Source organism: Fringilla coelebs, assembly GCF_963513975.1.
Source record: "Fringilla coelebs genome assembly, chromosome: 13".
In the NCBI taxonomy this organism is placed as follows: domain Eukaryota; kingdom Metazoa; phylum Chordata; class Aves; order Passeriformes; family Fringillidae; genus Fringilla; species Fringilla coelebs.
In genome coordinates this window covers 4,227,204-4,252,665 of record NC_140039.1, presented here as the reverse complement: position 1 = coordinate 4,252,665, position 25,462 = coordinate 4,227,204, and the positions used below count along the sequence as shown (strand labels likewise).

The 25,462-nt window shown below is 43.7% G+C and overlaps 1 protein-coding gene across 1 annotated transcript; it reads left to right on the top strand.

Annotated features, from left to right (window-relative positions):
• Nucleotides 1–5,743: 5,743 nt before the first annotated feature.
• SLC6A1 (solute carrier family 6 member 1) lies at nucleotides 5,744–24,605 on the top strand (the record flags this gene model as incomplete). The annotated part of the gene is made up of 14 exons (XM_084214431.1): nucleotides 5,744–5,978; nucleotides 7,785–7,916; nucleotides 8,917–9,017; nucleotides 10,407–10,516; nucleotides 10,629–10,761; nucleotides 12,461–12,595; nucleotides 12,707–12,810; nucleotides 13,137–13,261; nucleotides 15,126–15,238; nucleotides 17,559–17,690; nucleotides 19,754–19,856; nucleotides 20,647–20,747; nucleotides 21,788–21,955; nucleotides 24,167–24,605. The coding sequence occupies 14 exons, from the start codon at nucleotides 5,744–5,746 to the stop codon at nucleotides 24,269–24,271; spliced, it is 1,797 nt and encodes a 598-aa protein (XP_084070557.1). The 3' UTR covers nucleotides 24,272–24,605.
• Between the last annotated feature and the right edge of the window lie 857 nt (nucleotides 24,606–25,462).

The following is a 25,462-nucleotide window of genomic DNA, read 5'->3' as shown; positions in this document are numbered from 1 at the left end:
CCTGCTCCTCTCACCCTGTTCCTGCAATCCCTGTCCTCTCAATCCCTGTCCCTATCAGTCCCTGCTCATCTCACCCTGTTCCTGCAGTCCCTGTCCCTCTCAGTCCCTGTCCCTCCAATCCCTGTTCAGCTCAGTCCCTGTTACTCTTAATCCTGTTTCTCTCACCCTGTCCCTCTCAATCCCTGTTTCTCCAATCCCTGTTCCTTCCAATCCCAGTCCCTCTCAATCCCTGTCCCTCCCAATCCCTGTTTCTCCAATCCCTGTCCCTCCAATCCCTGTTCCTCTCATCCTGTTCTTCCAACCCCTGTTCCTCTCGCTGTCCCTCTCAGTCCCTGTCCCTCCAATCCCTGTCCTCAATCCTTGTCCTCTCAATCCCTGTCCCTCCAATCCCTGTCCCTCTCAATCCCTCTACTCTCAATCCCTGTTTCTCCAGTCCCTGTTCCTCCCAATCCCTGTCCCCCTCAATCCCTCTCCTCTCCATTCCCATCCCTCTCCATCCCTGTCCCTCTCCATCCCTCTCCTCTCCATCCCTGTCCCTCTCCATCCCTGTCGCTCTCCATCCCTCTCCTCTCCATCCCTGTCCCTCTCCATCCCTGTCCCTCTCCATCCCTGTCCCTCTCCATCCCTGCCCATCTCCATTCCCGTCCCTCTCCATCCCTGTCCCTCTCCATCCCTGTCCCTCTCCATCCCTGTCCCTCTCCATCCCTCTCCTCTCAACCCCTGTCCCCCAATCCCTGTCCCTCCTGACTTTGTTGCTCCATTCTGACCCAGATCAGATCCCTGGCAGCAGGAATTTCTCCCTCACGATGACCCAAACAAGAGATGTGCATGTAGATCTCTCCATGCAGTGTTGACTTATTGGAGGGAGATTTTATGTTGGTTTGGTATTTTTTTTTCCCACTCATCCTCAACACATTCAGCCTCTTCCAAAACTTGGAAACTCTGCTGGTGACAAAGCCCAGCCCAAACACAAACTGCAGCAACAAGAGCAAATCTAACCTAGTGCAGGACTCTTTGTAAAACCCCAGGACACCTTGGTGGGTTGTTTTTCATCCAGGCTGTGTTGGCTGAGAAGAGCCACGCTCAGTTCTGGCTGTTGAGCAGCAGCTGGAGCTGCCAAACTGCACATCTGGGGCTGCACCCTGCAGCTGGCTGCAGCTCCCCACGCACGGCTCCGCAGAGGGCAGCTCCCAGAGTCGGGGTGCTCTCCCAGGAGGAGCCCCCTTTTGCCACCACCGTGATCCCAGTTTCCCCCTGCATCAGGAAATGCCTTTCCTGGAATGCTGAGCACAGCTGGCAGGGGTGGGGTCGGGTCTGGGAGGCTGGACAGGCGTGGGATGTGGAAAGCTGGGAGATATCTGCACACAGGACACGTGAGGACACAGGCAGAGATGGATTTTCCCTCTCTGAATCCACCCTGAAGTGGAACAGGCAGGAAGGAAGGTTACAAACACCATCCTTGTTCTCTCCTCGCCCCAACCACACCTACAGCTGATTCTCTACAGCTTCCAACCAAAAACTTCCTTGCAATAGTTGCACATGGCTTTATAATCATGCGCTGATCAGAAATGACAATTCGAAGAAAAACACAGCCTTGACTTTTTTCTTTATGTTTCTTTTGCCATAACTTTCAGTTAGAACCTCAATCCTCCCTTCCAAAAACGTGTAATTAAAATTATTGTTGATCTCTGCCTGGCCTTGTGCCCAGTGCTGCCCACAGGAGGTGCAGCTTCCTCACCCTGGCCAGTGTTTCATGTGCTGCAGCCCTGGGCTGACAAAAAGGAGTTATCAAGAGAAAACACACAATAAATTGGTTGTGGATGGGTCACAGAAAGCTTTGTTCAAGTGGGTTTTTTTCCAGCTGAAGTGGAGCTGTGGAAGCTTGCAGGAGCCACAAGCACTTCAGAGTTGACTGAAATACCCCAGGTAGTTTTTAATAATCCATATTTTCTTCCTTGATTTATTGTTTTATTTAGATTTTGAAAGTGCACCTAGCAACAGCAATGGTGTTTGAAAAGGTGCACAAATGGTTGGGAACAGAAGTGAGGAGTGGCCATTGCAGGCTGCCATCTCGCCGTGCTGACAATTTCAGCCTTGTCAAACATTTGTCTTACATTAACAGCTAATTATAACCACATGTAAAACTTGACTTCATTACCCAGGATTAAGTCCCGTTGCTTGATCTGGTTTATTGTTTAATTCCCCTGGGAGCATTTCAGGGAAAGGTGTTTTAGATAAGAGAACTTTCTCAATTCACCACAAATCCACCGTTAATGGTGGCAACTGCTGTTTCTTGATTTACTTTTTTTTAAAATTCTTTCTGTAGATTCTTAAGAGGTCTCTAGGGACAAAATATGATCAGAGAGATTGTTTTGGTTAATAGCCAACATTCTAAATTTAGCATTAATTCACTATGAAACATGGCAACTGATATGACTTGGTTGGTTTTTCTTGAATTTTTTTGTGTAGACTCATAAGAGATCTCTAGGGGAAAAGGATAATAAATGGTCTTGGAGATTGTTTTGGATCAACACTGAACTTTCTAAACTCACTAATAAACCATTATTAAAGATGGCAACTGCTGTTAGTTGAAATTGGTTTTAAATTCTTTCTGCAGACTCGAAAGAAAAATTACAATCAGCGGGTCTTGGAGATTGTTTTGGTGAGCATTCTAAATTCAGTATTAATCCACTACTAAAGATGGCAACTGCTATTAGCTGAAATTGTTATTACATTCTTTCTGTAGACCTGTAAGTGATCTACAGGGACAAAATGTAATCAGTGCACCTTGGAGATTGTTTTGGAATAATAGTGAACTTTAAAAATTTACTGTATAATTTACCATTAAAGGTGGCAAGTGCTACTTCTCATTTTTTTTTTAATTCTTTCTGTAGACCTGTAAAAGATTCATAGGGACAAGTATAAGAAATGAGTCTTGGAGATTGTTTTGGATTTATAGCAAATGTTCTAAATTCAATATTAATCCACTATAAAAGGTGGCAACTGCTATTTCTTGATTTTTTTAATAATTATTTTCTCGGTAGACTCATAGGAGATCTATAGAAAAAAATATAATAAATGGGTCTTGGAGATTGTTTTGGTTAATAGTGAGCACTCTAAGTCCACTATTAATGGTGGCAACTGCTATTCCTTGATTACTTTTTTTAATTCTTTCTGTAGACTCATAAGAGATCTATAGGAAAAATTATAATCAGTAGGTCTTGGAGATTGTTTTGGATTAATATTGAATGTTCTAAACACACTATTAATCCACTATTAAGGGTGACAACTGCTGTTTCATGATGTATTTTTTTAATTATTTCTGTAAACTCCTAAGACATTTATAGGGACAAAGTATAATAAATGGCTCTTGGAGATTGTTTTTGGTTAATAGTGAGCTCTCTAAATCCACTATTAATGGTGGCAACTGCTATGCTTGACATTTATTTTTTTTTAATTATTTCTGTAGACTTGTAAGAGATCTATAGGGATGAAATATAATCAGTGGGTCTCAGTGATTGTTTTGGATTAGTTGTGAATGTTCTAAATTCAGTATTAACCTGCTATTCAAGGTGGCAACTGCTATTTCCTGGGTTTTTTTAAATTCCTTTTTTCTATAGATTTGTAAATGATCTACAGGGACAAAATATAATAAATGGGTCTCGGAGATCATTTTGGATTAATTGTGAATTAATCCACTATTCAAGATGGCAACTGCTGTTCCTTGGTGTTTGGGTTTTTGAAATTCTTTTTTCTGTAGACTCATAGAAGATCTATAGGGACAAAATACAATCTGTGGGTCTTGGAGGTTGTTTTGGATAAACAGTGAACTTTTAAAATTTACTGTTAACCCACTATTAAAGGTGGCATCTGCTATTCCTTGGGGTTTTTTTTTTTTAATTCTTTTCTCTGTAGACTCATGGGAGATCCATAGAAAAAAATACAATAAATGGGTCTTGGAGATTGTTTTAGATTAGTTGTGAACATTCTAAACTCAGTATTCCCTCTATTAAAGGTGGCAACAGCTATTCTTTGGTTTATTTGTTTTTAAATTCTTTTTTCTGTAAGCTCATAAGCAATCCATAAGAAAGAATATATAAATGGGTCTTGGGGATTGTTTTGGATAAGTCATGAAAGTTCCAAATGCAGTATTCCCACTATTAAAGGTGGCAACTGCTATTCCTTGGTTTGGTTTTTTAAATTCTTTTTTCTGTAGACTCATAGAAGATCTATAGGGAAAAACATAATAAACGGGTCTTGGAGATTGTCTGGGATTAGTTGTGAAGATTCTAAATTCAGTATTAACCCACTATTAAAGATGGCAACTGCTATTTCTTGGGTTTCTATTTTTGATTCTTTTTTCCATAGACTCATAAGCAATCCATAGGAAAGAATGCAATAAATGGGCCTTGGAAATTGTTTTGGATTAGTCATGAACATTCTAAATTCAGTATTCCCACTATTAAAGTTGGCAACTGCTATTCCTTGGGGTTTGGGTTACTCTGTAGACTCATAGAAGATCTATAGGGACAAAATACAATCTGTGGGTCTTGCAGATTGTTTTGGATTAGTCATGAGCATTCCAAATTCAGTATTAACCCACTATTAAAAGTGGCAATGGCTGTCCCTGGTTTGGTTCTTTTTTTTTAATTATTTTCTTTGATCATAGGTGATTCATAGGAAAAAATATAATATATGGGTCTTGGAGATTGTGTTGGTAACACCACAGTGAACGTTCTAAATCAGTACTAACCCACAGTTTAAAGTTGGCCATTGCTATTCCTTGTTTGTTTTTTTTTTTAATTCTTTTTTCTGTAAACTCATAAGCAATCCATAGGAAAGAATATACAAATGGGTCTTGGAGATTGTTTTGGATTAGCCATGAACATTCCAAATTCAGCATTCCCACTATTAAAGGTGGCAACTGCTATTCCTTGGTTTGGTTTTTTAAATTCTTTTTTCTGTGGACTCATAGAAGATCTATAGGGACTAAATACAACATATGGGCCTTGCAGATTGTTTTGGATTAGTCGTGAACGTTCTAAATTCAGTATTCCCACTATTAAAGGTGGCAACTGCTATTCCTTGGGGTTTGGGTTTCTCTGTAGACTCATAGAAGATCCATAGAGAAAAATACAACATGTGGGTCTTGGGGATTGTTTTGGATTAGTCATGAACGTTCTAAATTCAGTATTCCCACTATTAAAGACAGCAACTGCTATTCCTTGGGGTTTGGGTTTCTCTGTAGACTCATAGAAGCTCTATAGGGACAAAATACAACACGTGGGTCTTGGAGATTGTTTTGGTAGCACGACAGTGAACGTTCTAAATCAGTATTAACCAGTATTAAAGGTGGCAACTGCTATTCCTTGGGGTTTGTTTTTTTTGAAGTAGATTGCAAATTCTTTTTTGTGTAGATCGCTCACGGGCGATCCATAGGGAGAAATTCCAACCAGCGGATCTTAGGGCCTGTTTTTTTGGGATTCTCCCCCTCTGGGTGCTGCCCCATTCCCTGGAGCAGATCCCAGCCCCGCCACGATCCCGTGGCCGCTTGCTGAGCGTGCCCGTGTCGCGCAGGTGGCTCCGGGGCGCGCTGAGGCTCCGCGGGCCGGCCCCGCGCTCGCCGTCGCTGCCGGGTGGATCGGGCGGATCGCCGCGAGCCGCAAAGCTGCTGTCCACGTGGACCGGTGCCGACATCTCCCGCCCCGCCGCCGCCAGAGCCTCGCCTGCCAAGCCCAGAGACATGGCCACCAACGGCACCAAAGTGGCGGACGGACAGATCTCCACCGAGGTCGACGCCTCCATCACCAATGACAAGCCCAAAACCTTGGTAGTAAAAGTGCAGAAGAAGAAGACGGACCTTCCAGACCGAGACACTTGGAAAGGGAAATTTGACTTTCTTATGTCCTGTGTAGGTTATGCCATTGGCTTAGGGAATGTGTGGAGATTTCCCTACCTGTGCGGCAAGAACGGTGGAGGTACGTTGGGCGGGTTTGTGGGGTAGGAGTCACCAGCAAATCAAAACCTGGTTTGATTGTCCAAACATTCAATTGGGTTTGTTTGGCAATTTTTTGTGGTTTTTTTTGGGAAGGGTTGCAGGATTTTTTGAGAATTTTTTGTGTTTTCTTTTTTTTTTTGGTTGGTTAGTTTGGTTTTTTTGGGTGGTGTCAGGGTTGGTTGTTTTGGCTCTTTGTTTGTTTGTTTGCTGGGGTGTTTGGGTGTTTTTGGTGGGGTTTTTTGGGGTTTTGTTTTGTTTTGGATTGTTTTTGGTTTGTTGTTGTTTTGGTTTGGTTTTTTTGGTTTGTGGCGAAGGAGTCACCAGCAAATTACCAGCAAATCAAAACCTGGTTTGGAGAGATTTTTCATACATTCAGTTGGGTTGGGTTTGTTTGGCAATTTTTTGTTGGTTTTCTGGGAGGGGTTGCAGGATTTTTTTGAGAATTTTTTGAGTTTTGGCTTTTTTTTGGTTGGTTTGTTTGTTTTTTTGGGTGCTGTCAGGGTTGGTTTTTATTAGCTTTTCGTTTGTCTGTTTGCTGGGGTGTTTTTGGTGGGTTTTTTTGTTTTTGTTTTGGGTCTTTTGTGGTTGTTCTTGTTTTGGTTTTATGTTTGCTGTGGGGTCTTTTGGGGCTTTTTGGTTTTTGTTTTGGATTTTTTCGTTTGTTGTTGTTTTGGTTTGGTTTTTTGGTTTGTGGAGAAGGAGTCACCAACAAATTACCAGCAAATCGAAACCTGGTTTGGAGAGATTTTTCATACATTCAGTTGGTTTGGGTTAGGGATTTTTTGTTGTTTTTGGGGGGGGTTGCATGTTTTTTTTGAGAATTTTGGGGTTAGTGTTTGGGTTTTTTTGGATGGTGTCGGGGTTGGTTTTTTCGACTTTTTGTTTGTTTGTTTGCTGGGGTGGTTTTGGTGTTTTTAGTGGTTTTGTTTTGTTTTGGGTCTTTTGTGGTTGTTGTTGTTTTGGTTTTATGTTAGATTGCTTGCTGCGGGGTCTTTTGGGGCTTTTAATTTTTGTTTTTGTTTTGGATTCTTTTTTTGTTTGTTGTTGGTTTGGTGTTTTGGTTTTTTGTTTTTTTGTTTGCTGGGGGGGTTGGGGTCTCTTGGAGTTTTGGAGGTTTTGTTGTTGCTTTGGCTTTGTTTTTTGGTTTTTGTTTTGTTTTGTTTTGGGGGTTTTGTTGTTGTTGTTTTGGCTTGGGGTTTTTGTTTTTTTTTTTTTTTTTTGTTTTCTTGCTTTCCATGTTTCCAGGAGGTTCAGGGCCATTTTGGAGTGTGGAGCTCTGCTTTGAGCTCTGCCCTGGAGTTTATTCTAACTCCTAGCTGCCAGTGGCACTTAAAAGACCATAAAGTATCAGAGCAGAACTAAAGCACGTTGCCCTCCACCCAACCCTGCAGATCCCTCTCTTTTGGGCTGAGTTTTGAGAGGATTTCATGGGGTTTGTAGCTGACTCTGAGCTCCCCATAAAAGGCTGGAAAGCAGCCAGGGCTGGTTAAAGCCTTTGTGCTCTCTGTGAGAGGTGAAGGCAGCAAAGCCCACAGGCTTCTGGATTTCAGCTTTTTACTTCAACAGAAAATATTTTAACGATGGGGAGTTCTGGTTTTCCCTTTATTTTCACCTCTGGAGGTGCTGGTTCAGAAGTGCACGTGTGATTTCCACTAACATTTTTGAAAAGTTACATCTGAGAGGAAAAAACCCTGTGGGTTTCTTTTCATAAGTAACAAGGATGGAAACTGGAAATTCACTTGTGCTTTTCCCCACTTTAACAGGCTTGTTAAAAATTTCTTTTTAGGTGCATTCCTGATTCCCTATTTCCTAACTTTAATTTTTGCTGGAGTGCCACTGTTCCTTTTGGAGTGTTCCCTTGGTCAGTATACATCTATAGGAGGCCTTGGGGTGTGGAAGCTTGCTCCAATGTTCAAAGGTACAGTATGGATTCCAATTCTTTCTCGTTTGGTTCCAAATTGCAGAAGTTTCCCAGAGTGCCAGGGCAAGGATGTTTCTTGGTGCCTTTCATTTATATTTAAATGATTTTTCTAGAGAAGACACTGATTTTCTGAGGTGTAACTGATGATTTTGAAACGTGCTAGGCTATATTTTTTATTCTCCATTAAAAATAGCAAGATTTAGGCATTAGAATTGCAACAGGCTTATTTTTGAACTTCAGCAACTCTCGGGATTTTCTGTAGAAATGCATAAAGACTGTTAAAAATAGCATATCCAGCAGTAGTTGTCTGAGCAGGTTTGGATGTGTTCACAGCAATTTGGTAAACTTTGGTAAATTTTTCTGAGCTCACAGAGATTGGCATCACCTGTTTTTCAAACTGAAATTCAGAAGCCAGACACTTTTGGCAATTTCATGCTGAATTCCTTAAGAAAAACTCACTCCACGCTTTGAATTTGAAGTTTGACTGCCAGAACCCCAGGCTTTTAATCTCGATTCCGCACAGACCCACAAAGCTCTCAAATGATGATTTTCACCCTTCTAATCCCAAATCCTTTGACAATTCCGAGCTCCTGAGCCGAGTCCTGGCCCAGCAGAGCTGCACGTGGTGTCACAAATTACCTGGCACAGTAGGACTGACAATTAGCACGGGGTGAGCTGCGAGTTGGTCGAGATTGGATTTTGCTCTGGGAGATTTAGTGCTGGGAAAACGCAGGGAGATGAAATTGTCTCTGACAGAGAGGTGTTTTTGCTCAAGTTGCTGCTGTTGGTAAGGGTTGGTGCAGCCTTGCTTTGTAATATCCTGAAGGCTGGCAGTGAGCTCGTGGATGGCTGAGCCATCCCCCAAATAATGCCCACCCTGCAATGGCACTGCTGAAATTCTCACTCCTACATTTCCCAATGTTGCCTGCCCTGTGTGATGTGTTTGCTGTTCACTTGGAAGTTCCCCTGGTTTTATTTCTCTTTGTTTTCCTTACAGGTGTGGGACTGGCTGCCGCAGTCCTGTCCTTTTGGCTAAATATTTACTACATTGTGATTATTTCGTGGGCCATATACTACCTGTATAATTCCTTTACCACTGTAAGTGTGTGTCAGAGGGGATGGGGAATTGTTTCTTGGATGTTAAGCCAAGTAAAATATGGATACACCACTAATCTGCCTCGGTGTAGACGTGTGAGGTTAACACAGCACGCACAGAAATCTGTAGGATAATCCATTCTTACTGAAAAAACCCCTCTATTTTGTAAAAATCCTTTTAATTTTTTTTTTTCTTCCACAAGAAATTCAGAGCAGAAAACTGAACTTATAGGTCAGTCACTCCCCCAAGAAAAATTCTAGTGTGCAACTAATTATTCTGTTCCTTCACTAGCAGCCACACAAACATGAGTTCTTTGGGAAGCAGTATCATTGCCATGTGGCTTCATGATGGAGGGGTTTATTAAAGAAACCCCCATGGAATGGAAGGTCTGTGATTTGATTAGCTCTGAACTTCCATTCATTGTTGTTATTTTCGCTTTGTTTTCTTTCCTGTTTACTTTATTTTTAGCTGCCTTTTTTTCCCCCTCAAGGGTGATTCATCAGCTGAGTAAGTCCTGTCTGATTTGTGGGGTTTGGCCATCTGAGGAAGCGTTCTTACATAAGTTGCATATAATTAATGTATCATTGTTCAATTGTCTCTTCTATAAATTTTGCTCATGCTTGCTTGTTCTTGGCTTTAAAGAATTTTGCCTTGACCAAATTTGCATTAATTACTGTCTGGGAGTGACATGACCATTTCTGCTTTGTTGTCCTCAGAATTGTTATTGATGTGAAAGGTCAGGCAGAGTCTGGAAGTGTTTCTTGTGGCCCATGTTAAATGAATATTGACTTCTAATTCTCTTGAAGCCTCTTCTCCTTGTGCATGAAGCACACAGTGCCCTGATACAGCAGTTCTGCGAGAGGATTTCCCAACAATTGCCATCAAAAAGATCCATGCAAATGAGGCTCATGAGAAACAGCTTCTGCTCCTCAGAACTTCTGAAAGATGGCATGGAAATTTCTATCTGTTATGTGCACAACATGCACGTCACAGACAGAAATTTCATCTTTCTCCAATTATCCCCTGAACGGAGGGGAAAATGAAACTCTCTGATCAATAACCATCCCAATTTTATTATCTCTTGTGCAACAAGAGGTACCAGGGCCTCCAGGAGGTCCTTTCTGCTGTTTCTACATACTCTCATGGTGAGTGTATTGAATCCAGAGCATTTGGGCTGCTCTGTGAAGGAAAAGAGGGAATATTTCCACACCTGCCTCCTGCAACTGATGGGAATTAAAATCGCTTTCACCCCGGGGAGATCAATGTCTGCAGAGCTCCAGGTGCTTTAGTTCTGCACTCAGCCGTCAGTTCTAGCAAAGAAAGAGACACCTGAGGTAATCCTTGCTCAAGAAGTGTTTGACTCCAGGTTTTTGGTGCTCTCCCTTCTGCAGACCCTTCCTTGGAAGCACTGTGAGAACCCCTGGAACACCGACCGCTGCTTCTCCAACTACACCCTAGCAAACACCACCAACATGACCAGTGCCGTGGTGGAGTTCTGGGAGTAAGCTCAGCATTTTCCTCCCTCCTTCCCCTGCATGTCCCAGGATCCCCTTGTCACCCTTCCTGTTTCACCTTCTGAATTCTTTGCCAAATGTTGTGTTGGCTCCTTGCAGACGCAACATGCACCAAATGACCGACGGCTTGGAAAAGCCCGGGCAAATCCGATGGCCACTGGCAATCACCCTGGCAATTGCCTGGATCCTGGTGTATTTTTGTATCTGGAAGGGGGTAGGCTGGACTGGAAAGGTAAGATCAAAAAGCACTGTAAATACCTTTCAATTAAAAATACCCACTTTGCTCAAATATTCTGAAAGTTCTTGAGGTAAGAGGCGCCGGGGAAGTTTGGCTGTCGGAGCTCTGTGAAGGATTTAATTTGTGTTTTCTTGGATTGATACAGCCCCATGTTTTAGGAAGAGCTGGCTGCTCTCTAGCTAGGTCAGAACACGGCCTTAGATGCTTCACTTACAGGCCTCTTGGCCAGGCCAGGTATAAAATCACCCACAAATATTTTTGCTTCTTCCTGGGATGAATATTCCAGCTGGTTTGGATAGCAGCAGAGTGAGGATGAAGCGGTTTGGTTCCAGCAAGAACTGTGCAATAAATGCAAAATTCTTGCTGGAACCAAACCACTTCATCCCCATTCTATGGCTATCTAAACCTGCTGGAAAATTCAGAAGAACTGTGCAATAAATGCAAAATTCTTGCTGGAACCAAACCACTTCATCCCCATTCTATGGCTATCTAAACCTGCTGGAAAATTCAGAAGAACTGTGCAATAAATGCAAAATTCTTGCTGGAACCAAACCACTTCATCCTCATTCTATGGCTATCTAAACCTGCTGGAAAATTCAGAAGAACTGTGCAATAAATGCAAAATTCTTGCTGGAACCAAACCACTTCATCCTCATTCTGTGGCTATCCAAACCCGCTGGAAAATTCAGAAGAACTGTGCAATAAATGCAAAATTCTTGCTGGAACCAAACCACTTCATCCTCATTCTATGGCTATCCAAACCCACTGGAAAATTCAGAAGAATTGTGCAATAAATCCAAAATTCTTGCTGGACCTGGATAGGTAAGGAAGTGTTGGGAAGAGCTGCTCCCACCTTGCCTCATGTGACTGAGAAACATTTGAGGTCCTTTCACAGGACTTCACGCTGGGGTCTGCCTGGCTGTGAGTGGAAATTAGGGTTTACTAATCAATTAAAGGAAATTATATTCTTGAGAGACCTTTCTGAATGAAAGGGCAGCAACATCTGACGTTGGCTCATGCCTTTCCCTGTCGGAAAAAAATCCCAGGGAAATGAAAAGCCACAGCAACGGGGCTTGGTGTTGGGTTAGAAGACCTCAGGTCTGGTGCAGAGGGCTGGGATTTCTTCACACTGAGGGAACAGATTGTTGGTTTTTGACAGGAGGTTAGAACTGTGACCCACCTTGAACTGTGTGTTGGACAGGGCTGGGCTGAGCTCAGAGCAAACCATTTTCTTTCTCCTGTCTCCCAAGCACAAAGAGGGCAAAAAGAGGGCAAAAAGAGGGCAAAAAGAGGGCTGAGTGACTTCAGAAAGGGTTTCTTCTAGGACCTCTGAAAAGGCAGGAAAGTAGGAGCCTGTAATATAGAGGAGGAGAGAGTAGGAAAAATGAACTGCCAGATGTTTTACCAGCAGCATCCCGGCGCCACGATCCTTGTGCTTATGGGACTTCCTTGTATTAAATACCAAAAAAAGAGTGAAAACATCCTAGTCCGCTCTGTTCTCTTTTCAGAAAAATAGGCAACAGCCACCTGCCTTCAGAGCTGGAGTTTAGGGAATTTTGCTGTAGCCTTTTCATTGAAAAAAATGCCTCAATTTTAAGAGGTGGCCTCAGTTGCTGCTAGAGCATTTTCAGGGAGCAAATACTTTTGATCATTCTTCCTGGCACACTTACACTGTCTTGTTTCTTCACATCAGGTGGTCTATTTCTCTGCTACTTATCCCTATGTTATGCTGCTTATCTTGTTCTTCCGTGGTGTAACACTGCCTGGAGCAAAGGAAGGCATTTTATTCTACATCACCCCCAACTTCAGCAAGCTTTCAGACTCTGAGGTAAATACTGCATGCTGGTAAACCAAAGTTTCACTCCTCACTGCTCCCCTTTCAGACATTTGAGCTGCTCCTCAAGTGCAGGTTTTTAAAAGAATTGTTTCCTGCAATCAGGTTTGGCTGGATGCTGCCACACAGATTTTCTTCTCCTACGGTTTGGGTCTTGGTTCACTGATTGCCCTTGGAAGTTACAACCCTTTCCACAATAATGTTTACAGGTAAGCAGATGACTGCACATATTGCAGTGGCACTTGCCTGTCTCAGCTGGAGCTGGCTTCTGTCTCTGTGTACAGATAATTGAAATAAAGTTTAGTGTGGAATATTAACTGTTCTGTCAGGCTGGGGGTGAGATGTGCAACTGCTTTTACACCAATGGGAAAGACTTGGAATGGAGCCCAAAATGGGAAATCCCAAACTGTGAAACCCTAAATCATCGAGATCTTTCCACAGGACAAAAAAAAAATAAGATAAATAAATAAAAGCAACCCAAAAAGGATGAAAATTTGCTTTCCCTGCTGCTTAAAGCCCCTTCCCTTTGTTTCAGGGACTCCATCATAGTGTGCTGCATAAACTCATGCACGAGCATGTTTGCTGGCTTTGTCATCTTCTCCATTGTGGGATTCATGGCCAATGTCACAAAGAGGCCAATTGCAGATGTTGCAGCATCAGGTACCCAAAATCTTTTCCTCTAAGCTGTGCATCAGGTGTTTGTTTGTTTGGTTGGTTTTTTTTTGCTTGTAGGATGTTCCTGCAACTGCTCAAAATCCCTCCTCACAGCTCCTCAGCTCCCCGTCCCCTCAGTCTCCCAGAAGGAAAGGCAGAAGGAAAAGTGTTGTCCCAACCCTCTCCAGGCAGAGCAGGAGGAATTCTGGTCGTTATGGGCTGGTTTTTAAACTCATATTTCCCAACTCAGTTGGGTTTTAATTCCTTTTCCCATCTCTTGAGGCGAAGCCCTTGGAGGCAGATCCATTTCTCCCCAGTTCACACCCACACCCCTTTCATGTGACTCTGTGTCATGAAAGACATTTATTTAGGGCAGGGAGCTGTGGAGCTGTCCATGGGAGGATTCTGCTCTTCCTTGCAGTTTCCTGTGTGTCTTCCAGCTGAAAAAGCTCAAAAGCAGCAGAGCAGATGGCTGCCCTGACCCAGCTGGTGCACCAGATACTCACTTAGCAGTTCTGGCCACAGGGAGGGATCTCATAGCTCAAAGCTTGGCTGGAACTCACTGGTGGACAAAATCTGGATGGCTGTATTAGCAAACACAACCCACTGAAATGTCTCCTTGGTTAGAAAAGGAGAGAAGCTAAGCCCTGAAAATAATCTTCAATAAATTGCACGTACAAAGAGATTAGGTGCAAAATGATGATGGCAGGCACTGTTATTAAAAGCTGCTCTGGAAAGGCAGTGGGGTGTGAAATAAGCTTTTTGGATTTATGTCTTTGATACAGAGGGAGTTATATAAAGGCTACACCTGCAAACAGCACAATATTTTTGCATCATATTAAGTACATCTGATAGCAGACCTCTGAAAGATGCCCATGGCCACTGATTGCAAAGGATATTTAAAAATTTGACCCTTTAATTAAGGCTTCTGTTTCTCCTAGTAAATTTGGAGGCTGGTGCCAGATTTTACCACCATGAGAGGTCGTTTTGCCATCTTTTATGCAGCCTTATAAAACAAATTACATTATTAAAAGGCGTCGCTGCATTTCTGTGGAACGCCAAACGGAGTAAAATTAACATATTTATCTGAAGTTTATTTTGCTTTTAGCCCTGCTGTTTGGAATGCTTTCTGAACCGCTTTCTAGTCATATCTGCTCTTGTTAGCAATTAATTGCTTCAGAATCCTCATTAGACTTTGGCAATCTGGGTGCTGATGCCACCCTTGCCCCACTGGTTTGGGGGCTGGGACCAAGCACTGACAGAAAACTGAAAAATCAGAGGCACTCCTCAGGTGAAGCACATGAGCTTCATTTCTGTGTTTATTAAATTTGCTGGTTTTCCCTCTGACCCTGACGTCCAGCTATGCCATGAGAACAAAAAAACACCTTTTAAATAGGGGTTTAAAACAGGGGTATAACATCTGCAGTCAGCAAGAAGAAAAATTAAAAAGTTTGGTCGTCCACAAGGACAGAGTTTATTCAAATGTGCATTTGGAGGGGGTGAGTGGAATGGAACAGCAAATGGCAATACTGGAAATGCTGGAAAGTGTCTTCCCCACTGCTGACAGTGCCTGGAGGAGTGACCCCAGCCAGGAGCAGCATCCCTGCCTTGGCTGGGCCAGGCAGTGCTGAGCCCACCCCGTGCCCTGCTGGATTGGCTTTGGGGGGCTTTGGGGTGTATTTTTTTTTTTTTTGTGGTTTTGGCTTTTTTTTGTGGTTTTGGTTTTTTCCACCCCAGGTGCTTGCAGTGCCCTGGGGGTCAGGGAGCAGGGAAGAGCTGAAATCTCTGCTCAGGGGCTGCAGGCAGAGGCACCCCAGCAGGAGCAGAGGATCCCCAGCCTCTGATGTTGTGTCTCCTGTCTCTCCCCCAGGCCCTGGACTGGCTTTTCTGGCGTACCCAGAGGCAGTGACACAGCTGCCCATCTCCCCTCTGTGGGCAATTCTCTTCTTCTCCATGCTGCTCATGCTTGGCATTGACAGTCAGGTAAAACTGGGGTGGAAACAAATAAAAATACAGATTTTCTGCCACTGGGTGGAACCAGGTTTGATATTTTTATTTGTATTTTATTTATTTCTATTAAGATGATTTTTTTTATAATTTAGGATTTATTTAATGATTTATTTAATGATTTGAGATTATTTATTTTATAATTCAGGATTTAATTAATAATTTAGGACTAAATTAATAATTCAGGATTATTTATTTTATTTTAGCATTATTTTATATTAGGATTCTTTACACATTTAGCTTTTGTATTTTTCATATGTTTGTAATCCTGCAGTTCTTCAGTGTTTAGCTCTAAACTGAGAGTGTCAGCTGCTGCTTTGCCATTTTGGTCAGACACAAAAAACACAATAGGGCTCCCCCTGTGCTCTCCCCTGCCAGCTGAACATGGGGCAGGATGGTCCCTGGAATAATCAAATAAAGAATAGCAGGCACTCAGGAAAGAATGAATAAAAAAACTGATGCTTGAACACCTTTGCTCTTCCATGAACTGTTGGAAGCACATGAAAAATGGGCAGAAAATTTATTCTGCCGGCAAAAGGGAGCTTACCTTTGAAATATTCCCTGTTAAATCACAGTGTTCAAAATACCTGTGCAATGTTCAGCTGCGTAGGAGACACTGGGGTGTGTTTTACAAGATTTGGATGCCGCAGGAATTTCTGGAAGGCGGCTCCAGAACTCACCACTGGAGCAAAAAAGACACAACACACATTTCATTTCAAGATCTGGAGTTAATTCAGTGGGCAGTGGGATGGTTACTGAGGATATTCTGGGTTTTGGTGTGTTCTGAAATCACTTCCCAAGGGAAAGGATCACAATTTATTGGTGCTGGGTGATGTCTGACAACTGGAAATGAAGGAGGAGGCTCAGCCCTGGGGTTTGCAAATCCAAGATATTCTGTGTTTAGATTAAACTATCACAAAATTAACACATGGAATCATTAGAAATGTTGACTGTGACACAAATAAAAAAGCACAGAGCAGGAGAGAAAGCCCTTAAGAAATAACCATGTCCAACAAAACCTAATTTTAATACAGAGAACAACCCCAGTGGCAGCCCTCAGGAGAGCACCCTGCCTCATTTTACAAGGAATACTTGGAGGATTTGGATAGGGAAGTTCCCCCCTGGCTGCTGAACTCTTGGATCATTTTTAGGGGCCCAGTCCTGGGCAGATGTGTTAATTTACCTGCAATCAGCTGCAGCTGGCAAAGCAGCAGCTCCCAGTCCCGAGCACAGCCCTCCCAGCACGTGAAGGAATGTGGGATTTACTGCCTCAGTAAATCTTCCAGGAGAGAAAATCCATCCTTTTCTACAAATCCAAGCTGACTTCAGCCTGTGAGCACAAAAAGACCAAGAGGGTATTTTATCCTGGGAGATGAAAGAAAGTTGAAAATTTACACTTTTTATTTCTTTGTTTTTCAGTGAGCTTCAGGCTTGACATTAAAACCCACTGCTCAGTCTGGGGGGAAACTGCTGTGAAAAATTGGGTCAAAAATATTCTTGAAAGCACTTGTCTCTAGGCAACTAACAGCTGAGGAAGGTGGTCTAATATTATTAAAAGGAATATGTATCTACAGGCTGTCATGCTCTCTGCATTTTCTGTCTGTCACTGAAACATTTCATCCACTCTAATTTACAGGAGCTGTAACCACTGGTTGAATTCTATTTTCTCTGCTGAAAATTAATAAAACTTTACTTTCCTTCTGGTTTTCACATTTCAGCCACCATAATGATAAAATTTATCTGAATATATACACACAGAAGGATTCTGCAGTGTGGTCATTTGGAGGGCACAGCCTCAACAAAAATGTTTTCTGGGGATGCAGAGAATATTTGATTTATTACATATGAGAATCATACAAGAATCTTTAACCTTCTGTGTGAAGCACCAGTCTGGTTAGATTTTCTCTGTGTGTTGGCTTTTGTGTATGTGAGTAAATCACATAAAAAAGAAGTTTATTTTGTAGGACTGAGGCACCGAAGCCCTCAAGTGAAGGTTTATCATCTTTAAAAGAGCAGCTCCTGTTCACAGAGCGAAAGCAACAGTTCATAGCTTAGAATTCTGAGTGCTCCTCGAGCTGGAAATCTTTTTGCACAGATCCCTTTAGACAGAAACAAGGATATTCAGGAGCAGAGCTCCCGCTGCAGTCAAGCGAATTTTCACTTCTCGCTGGGGGCTGCAGCCTCAGGCCAGCCAAGGGTCCAACCACAAACTGCTCCCCAAAACTCCCTGCTGGCCTCTGCAGTGTGCTGTGTCCAGCTGGGCTCTGGAGTGTGTTCTGTGTCCCTTTCCTCGCAGTTCTGCACCGTGGAAGGCTTCATCACTGCCCTGGTGGATGAGTTCCCCAAGCTGCTGCGCAACCGCCGCGAGCTCTTCATCGCCGTGGTGTGCATCGTGTCCTACGTGATAGGGCTGTCCAACATCACTCAGGTACTGCTGTGCCTCTTATCTTGTGTGATAGGGCTGTCCAACATCACTCAGGTACTGCTGCTGGTGTGCCTCTTATCTTGTGTGCTAGGGCTGCCCAACATCACTCAGGTACTGCTGTGCATGGTGTCCTGTGTGATAGGGCTGTCCAACATCACTCAGGTATTGCTGTGCATGGTGTCCTGTGTGATAAGGCTGTCCAACATCACTCAGGTATTGCTGTGCATGGTGTCCTGTGTGATAGGGCTGTCCAACATCACTCAGGTACTGCTGTGCATGGTGTCCTGTGTGATAGGGCTGTCCAACATCACTCAGGTACTGCTGTGCACCATGTCCTGTGTGCTAGGGCTGTCCAACATCACTCAGGTACTGCTGTGCATGGTGTCCTGTGTGATAGGGCTGTCCAACATCACTCAGGTATTGCTGGTGTGCCTCTTATCTTGTGTGATAGGGCTGTCCAACATCACTCAGGTACTGCTGTGCATGGTGTCCTGTGTGATAGGGCTGTCCAGCATCACTCAGGTACTGCTGTGCATGGTGTCCTGTGTGATAGGGCTGTCCAGCATCACTCAGGTACTGCTGTGCATGGTGTCCTGTGTGATAGGGCTGTCCAGCATCACTCAGGTATTGCTGGTGTGCCTCATATCCTGTGTGATAGGGCTGTCCAGCATCACTCAGGTATTGTAAATCAAAGATGACTCCAATGTTGGCAAGGGAGAGAGAGAATGATGCATCTGACTCCATGTTCAGAAGGCTTGGTTTATTATTTTATGATATATATAATGTTAAAAACCATACTGAAAGAATAGAAGGAAGGATTCCATCAGAAGGCTGGCTAAGAATAGAAAAGGAATGGATAACAAAGGTTCAGACTGACCGAAACAGTCCGAGACAGCTGGGCTGTGCTTGGCCATTAATTGGAAACAACCACACCAGACCAATCCCAGATCCACCTGCTGCATCCCACAGCAGCAGACAATCATTGTTCACATTTTGTTCCTGAGGCCTCTCAGCTTCTCAGGAGGAAAAATCCTAAAGAAAGGATTTTTCATCAAACATGTCAGTGACACTCAGGTGCTGCTGCCCTGGGGCAGCCTCTGCCCTGCTCCACCATTCCCCTTCCCCAGCCCAGCCAGGGATCTCTGCCAGCCCCTGGATTGTCAGCAACTGGCGCTTGGGTTTGGGTGGTTTAAGCATAGAATGCCCTTAAGATTTTAGCTTTGATATTTTTATTTGTGTTTTATTCATTTATATTAGTACCATTTCTTTAATATTAGGATTTTTTTTTTACTTTTATATATTCAGCTTTTCTATTTTCCATTTATTTGTATTCCTGCAGTTCTTTAGTGTGTAACTCCAAACCCCACACCCAGTGCCAGCTGCAGCTTCCCCATTTTGGGCAGACACAACAATTCCTCTCCAGGCCTGGCAATCAAGGACACCTCACTGCCTCAGGGCCAGGGATGGGAACAAAAGGGACTTGGGGGAGCAAACTTGGGGTCAATGACTTCATTGCCTGGAGCTGGAATTGGCAGATTCACCCCCAATATGCAAATGGACCAAACTGATAAAAGTATGAAAACCCCTGACCCATCATCCATTTTGGGTGTATCCCTGGTGGATTTCACCTGCCCTAAATGTACCTGCAGGCCCTTCAATAAATAGAACTGCTTTTATTCCCTTAATTCTGCCTGGCCTCTGGTTTTAAGCAGCCCCAAAAAGGCCTTACCTGGGTGTCCCCTGCAGGGCTCAGGGGACAGCAAAATGCACATCCCCAGATCCCTACAGTCCAAAAAGTGGCAGCTGGAGATGTTGACTTTGCAAACTGTTTGAGGCAAATGATTAATGATTAAATTATCAAATAAAGAGCAAAAAGTAAAATTAAACTTTTCAGTTTAAACAGCAGCAATCTTAATTTTGTCAGGATTGACCTCAAGCCTTAAAAAAATTTATCCAGTTTAATTTACACTAATAGGCCCCTAACCTACCCACCGCTGTTAGTTTGTCTCTCACATTTTGAAGCTGGAGGCATTGCTCCATTTCTTATTCTTTCTTTCCCATTTCAGGGTGGAATCTATGTGTTTAAGCTTTTTGACTACTACTCTGCCAGTGGAATGAGCCTCTTGTTCCTCGTATTCTTTGAGTGCATCTCGATATCCTGGTGCTATGGTAAACAGCCCGTTTTTATTTTCCCCTGGGCTTTTCACACCCTGAGGACAATTCATCCTCTGACCCGTGGGTGATGTGCACGTGCTGGGGGTGGAACCAAAAGTGGCTTTGTTTCCTGTGGGTGTAATTCAAAGTAGGAGCCTTCCTGCTGGATTTCAGTGGGGCTGAGAGGGTGGAACAGCATTTAACAAGGGAGAAGCACTGCTGGAGAACCCAGCAAATGGGAAAAGACACCAAAACTCCCAGAAATCACAGAATATTCTGAGCTGGAGGAGCTTAAGTGGATGGTGCAGACAGGGCTTGAAGTGCAGCTTGGAATGATCAGCTCCAGGCTCTGACCAGGAAGGAATCAGAGCCATGCACTGGTGACAGACACAGCTCTGATTTCAGCCCTCTGATTTCAGCTCCACTTCTGCCCACTGCAACAGAGCTGCTTAGTGCTGGGATGGCTTTGGGGGTTTATAAAATACACCCCAAATTTCTCACCCTAATGTAAGCTGGAGTTGAAATTAATCGAGGATGTTTCTTGCACGTGACTTTCCCGCGGGAATAAGTTTGCTGGCCTTTATTGAATTAATTATGATGTGGAGGAATAAGAACCGGTGGTTTTTGGTGCTTTTGAGCTTGCAAATTTTCCTTGCCATCCAGGCAGAGGGGAAGTTATCTTGAGATCTTTGTAGAGCTCCCAAATATAACCATAATTTATGACTATATCTCTCAGAACCACTGAGCTTCCCATCAACCCCACTACCTGATATGCTTCTGTGCTGTTTCTTGTTTCTTTCCCCAGGTGTTAATAGATTTTATGACAACATCCAAGAGATGGTGGGATACAGACCCTGCATCTGGTGGAAACTCTGCTGGTCCTTTTTCACTCCTATCATCGTGGCAGTAAGGAACAAACTTTTATTCTCTGGTTGAAAGGATGTGAATGAGCAGTCTGGGTGCTGCAGCCTTGTCATTTCCAGCCCCACAGGTTCATATTGGTTCTGCCCTCGCTCCTTTTTTAAGGATTTGAGCCATCCCATTGAAGGCAATAAGCAAAAAGCAGTGTCATTCCAGGAATACTGTGCCCCAAAAAGAGAAGGCATGGTTTTTATTAGACCTCTGGAAATGCTCAAGAGGTTGATTGGCAGAGTTAGAAAACTGTAAGGGACAAATTTTGGCTTTTTTTTTTTTTTGGTGTTCTAAAATAGAAATTAGCAATTTAAAATCTAAATTTTCCACGTACACAAAAATGCCAACATTCTGTAAAATGAATTCCTCCACAAGCACTTGTGGTGACAGAGAAGGGCTCTAAACTCACATCCTTCCCCCATGGCATTCTGTGGCATATATTCATCATTTTGTACTACACTGCTGTGGGTTTTCTGGCAAACCCTGCAAGGAATCTGTGCTGGAGACCCCAGAACAGCCTTTTCCCTGATTCTAAACTTTACCATGTGAAGCAGTGAGCGAAGAAATGTAAATGTACTGCACACACACTGAACCCAGATGCAATGTAACCAACTCATCAAGCAGCCACCATTACACATGAGCCAGCATTGAACCAGAGAAAGCAAATGAGGGGGAATAAAAAGACAGAAATTTATTTGCTCATGTCGAGGGCTCCTTGAGTCATCCCTTCCCAGATTAAGGCAGGTGGGTGCTGCTGCTCAATGGCACCATGTACATGTCCACAGGTATTCCCAGCATCCCTATTTTCCCCAGCAGCCCCCTTCCCTCTGGCTCTGTGCAGCTTATCCAAGGAATTTACTGCTGCCAGCAGCACACCTGGATGGTCTGAGGTGCAGGTTGATGTGTGAGAACACAGCTTTGAGGTGAAACACTCCTTTTTTGGCACGAGGCGTCTTGGGAAGCTCCGGATAAACTCTTGGAGCCGGAACACTGTGGGAATCTCACCCCCAACCCCTCCCTTCTGCTTTTTGCAGGGAGTGTTCATCTTCAGTGCTGTGCAGATGACCCCCCTGACCATGGGCAGCTACGTGTTCCCCAAGTGGGGCCAGGGGGTGGGCTGGTTCATGGCCCTCTCCTCTATGGTGCTGATCCCTGGCTACATGGCATACATGTTCCTCACCCTGAAAGGCTCCCTAAAACAGGTAAGGCTGCCTGTCCCAACCCCCTTGGTATTGTGTCTGTGAGGTGCCCAGATGGAGGAGGGAGTGATGGATCTGACTCCACATTCTTAGAAGGATTTGCTATTTTAAGACACTATATCAAAGAATACTGTACTGAACTATACTAAAAAATGCAGAAAGGATACTTATACAATGCTAAAAGATAATAATGGAAACTCCTGACTCCTTCCAGAGTCCTGACACAGCTTGGCCCTGATTGGCCAATAAGTCAAAACAATTCACATGAAACCAATGGAACAATCACCTGTGGGTGAACAATCTCCAAACACATTGCACATGAGCACAACACAGGAGAAGCAAATGAGCTAAGAATTGTTTTCCTTTTTCTCTGAGGCTCCTCAGCTTCCCAGGAGAAAAATCCTGGGCCAAGGGATTTTTCAGAAAATATGACTGCCACACCTTGGCACCTGTACAATCAAAGATTGCTGGGCACTTCTTTCCTGCCATCTATTTCCCCCTCAGTTATTTTGCTTTGAGCCAAAAAAAAAAAGAAAACCATAAAAGCACCAAGCAAAAGACAAGAGAGTGCCTGAGCCATCTGTTGCTGAACACAATTCCTCACGTTCCACAGGGTCCTTATCTCTGCTCTGGCAGCTGCAGACACTTGGCATTCCAGCTCCTCACACCTAGAAAACAGAGGAGAGGCTGGCAAATGATGGAAATTTGTCCTGATTAATGCAAGACACGTGGATGTGGATCCTGGCAGGGGATGCTCTGGGGAGCTGGGATCAAAATCAGGGGCTGAGCTACAAAACTCTGAGATTGGATGAGTCTGCTCAGTGACCCTGCTCTTCTTCCCATTGCTCTCAGCCTCTCCCTGACTGCTCCCTTTTTAAAGGAGGCAGCGCTTCACATGGAAGAGAGTCAGCGGGTTTTTTCAGTCAGTTGTTATTTTAGTCAGTTTTTGTTTCAGTCATTTTCCATTTCAGTCAGTTTTTATTTCAGTCAGTTTCCATTTCAGTCGGTTCTGAGGTCCTCAGAGATGTGCTGCTAAAGGGGTGGGAAGTATTGACCCCGTTTTTGCCCCACACAGCATTCAGGAGCCACCTACAATCACCACACCTCATTTTTTCAGCCTGGGTGGATCCTCAGTTTTCCCTCTCCAGCTCCTCCTGTACATCACAGCCAGCTCTCCAGCCCAAGTGCTGAAACACTCTGTGATTGTGGTGACCAAAGACTGTCAGAAGGAATTTGTCAGAACTTCTGGAATATTCTAAAATCAGCTGACAGAGCCATCTTTGCAAAGGGCTGGATGATCTTAAGCAGAATTGACGAGTGATGCCTCATGAAATGCTCAGATCTTGATCCAAATATTTTGTCTTCAGCAAATTTTGAAGGACTCAGTGAGGCTTCAAAGAAGCCTGCACAAAAAAAAATCTGGGGTTTGATTTCTTTTTGGTTCCCCCCCTGCCTGTTCTTAGCAACTACATTTTGAATAGATTTCCCTTAGTCTTATGGAAACTTTTAGGTGCAAAAGGTGAGCTGTTGCCCTAAAATACACCTGCTGTTTGGGCAGGGTTGTCTGATGGTAAAAGTTTCTCATCTCAGCCTTGTTGTGGATTGAGGGCTCCTTTTTGAAAGCATTGACAAATTATTATTATTATTAAGTGATGGGGGGGCTTGCACCAGTGAGAGGCTCTGAGGAGCCAAGCTGGGATTTGAGATATAAGAGAGATTTCTTTTGAGATATAAGAGAGATTTCTTTTGAGATATAAGAGAGATTTCTTTTGAGACATATTCTCTGCCATGAGCTGGGGAGAGGAGCTGAAGGAACAGAGAGGACAAAAGGACGAGGAAAGACAGAATAGGAATAAAACTCTCTACAACAGTGTAAAACACTCTAAAACAGTGGTTTATCCCTGGAGGAACTCTCAGTTCTCTGGTGCCCAGTGCTGCTGCCCACTGCAGTCCCTGTGCTGGACCCTGGGCTCACAGCAGCCCCTCTCCTCATTGCTTTTCCCCAGGAAATCTCCTTGTAGCACTGGCACAGGGTTTTTCAGCTCCTCCTGTCACCTTCAGAGCTGGAATTCTATTTAGTGGCTCGCTGCTGGTCCATGGCAAGAGAGGTGGTTGTAAAGAATTGTCTTTAAATATTTAGGAAAAAAAAAAAAGAAGATTAAGGTTAGAAAGAGTTTTTTGGCTGCCTCACATTTACTGTTGTCCTTTGAACAGCGCATCCAAGTGATGATTCAGCCAAGTGAAGACATCACCCACCCTGAGAACGGGCCAGACCAGGCCCAACAGAGCAACTCTGCCAACAAAGAAGCCTACATCTAAACTCCTCCCTCCTCCAAGTACCGCTCCTCCTCCAGAAAAACAAAAAATATGGTTGAATATGACCACAAATTCACATCTGAGAATATAATTACCTACCTCTAGCGGCAAAAAAAAAAAAAAAAAAAAAAATCCGTATTAAAAAAAAAAAAAAAGCAACAAGGTCATCTCCACTCCGAGGGAATCGCCGTGGGTTCGATCCAGCCGTCGCGAGCTCAGATGTCTGACAGTGTTTTTGTGTTCTCCAGCAATCCACAGACTGTTAATGTTTTTATCCTTTCACAATGATAGTTGCATACCTTGGAATTTGTAAATTGATGTGCCAAGACCTTTTTAATCTACCTTTTAGCACGACTATTTGAAGTTTTGTGCTGCTGATTTTTAGTAGTTGATCACTATTTCTTACCGCTGAATCCCAAGACTGTTATCTCTGACTTTGCAGGAGTAAAATTAAGTTTGGGGTTGTTTTGTACAAAAAGAGAACGGAGTATTTTGTAAACTAGTGGTTTCCAGAGCAAAAGTCTGCCCTTAAAATTTGTTCCAGCTGAGGCCATTTGAGGGGGGAAGAGACTCTTCCTTCAACTAACAGCAGGCACAGCCTTTATAAACATTCCTAGTGCAAAAATTGAGTTGGTTTGTGGCAGAGCAGCCCAGGCCAAACACACTGGCTGTGCTCAGCCTTTCAGGGGGACTTTGAAACAAGGTCAAAAATTTCCTTAGAAGTACATATCTCGCTTCTTATAAAAAGAAGATATCTGTGTGAATCAACGTTAGAGGCATAAACACGACTTTTAACTTTTTTAGCAAAGTAATAGCCAAGAGCTCTTAGAGATTCCCAGGAGTAAAATACAAAGTATTTGCCATTCAAGCTCAGACTCCCTGAGCTTTTATCATGCTGTTATCACTCTACTATCACTGCATTGCCACCAAAATAGGAACCAAACCAACTAAAGATTGAAGTGAGTCCCAAGGCAGGGCTCGATTGAACCTGCTCCAGGGCTTCCCCAGCTCCCACCCCCAAACCCTGCCTGGTCGGCACCTTGAGAGCAGTGGGATTTCCATTTCCAGGGGCTGGGTGGTGCTGAGGGCACGAGGGAGAGCTCTTTGATCCCATGCAATCCCACTCTGGGCTCCGGCCAGCCCCTGGAAGTTCTCCCTGTGTGGGGAATGCAGCGGGAGCCCCGCTCGGCATTT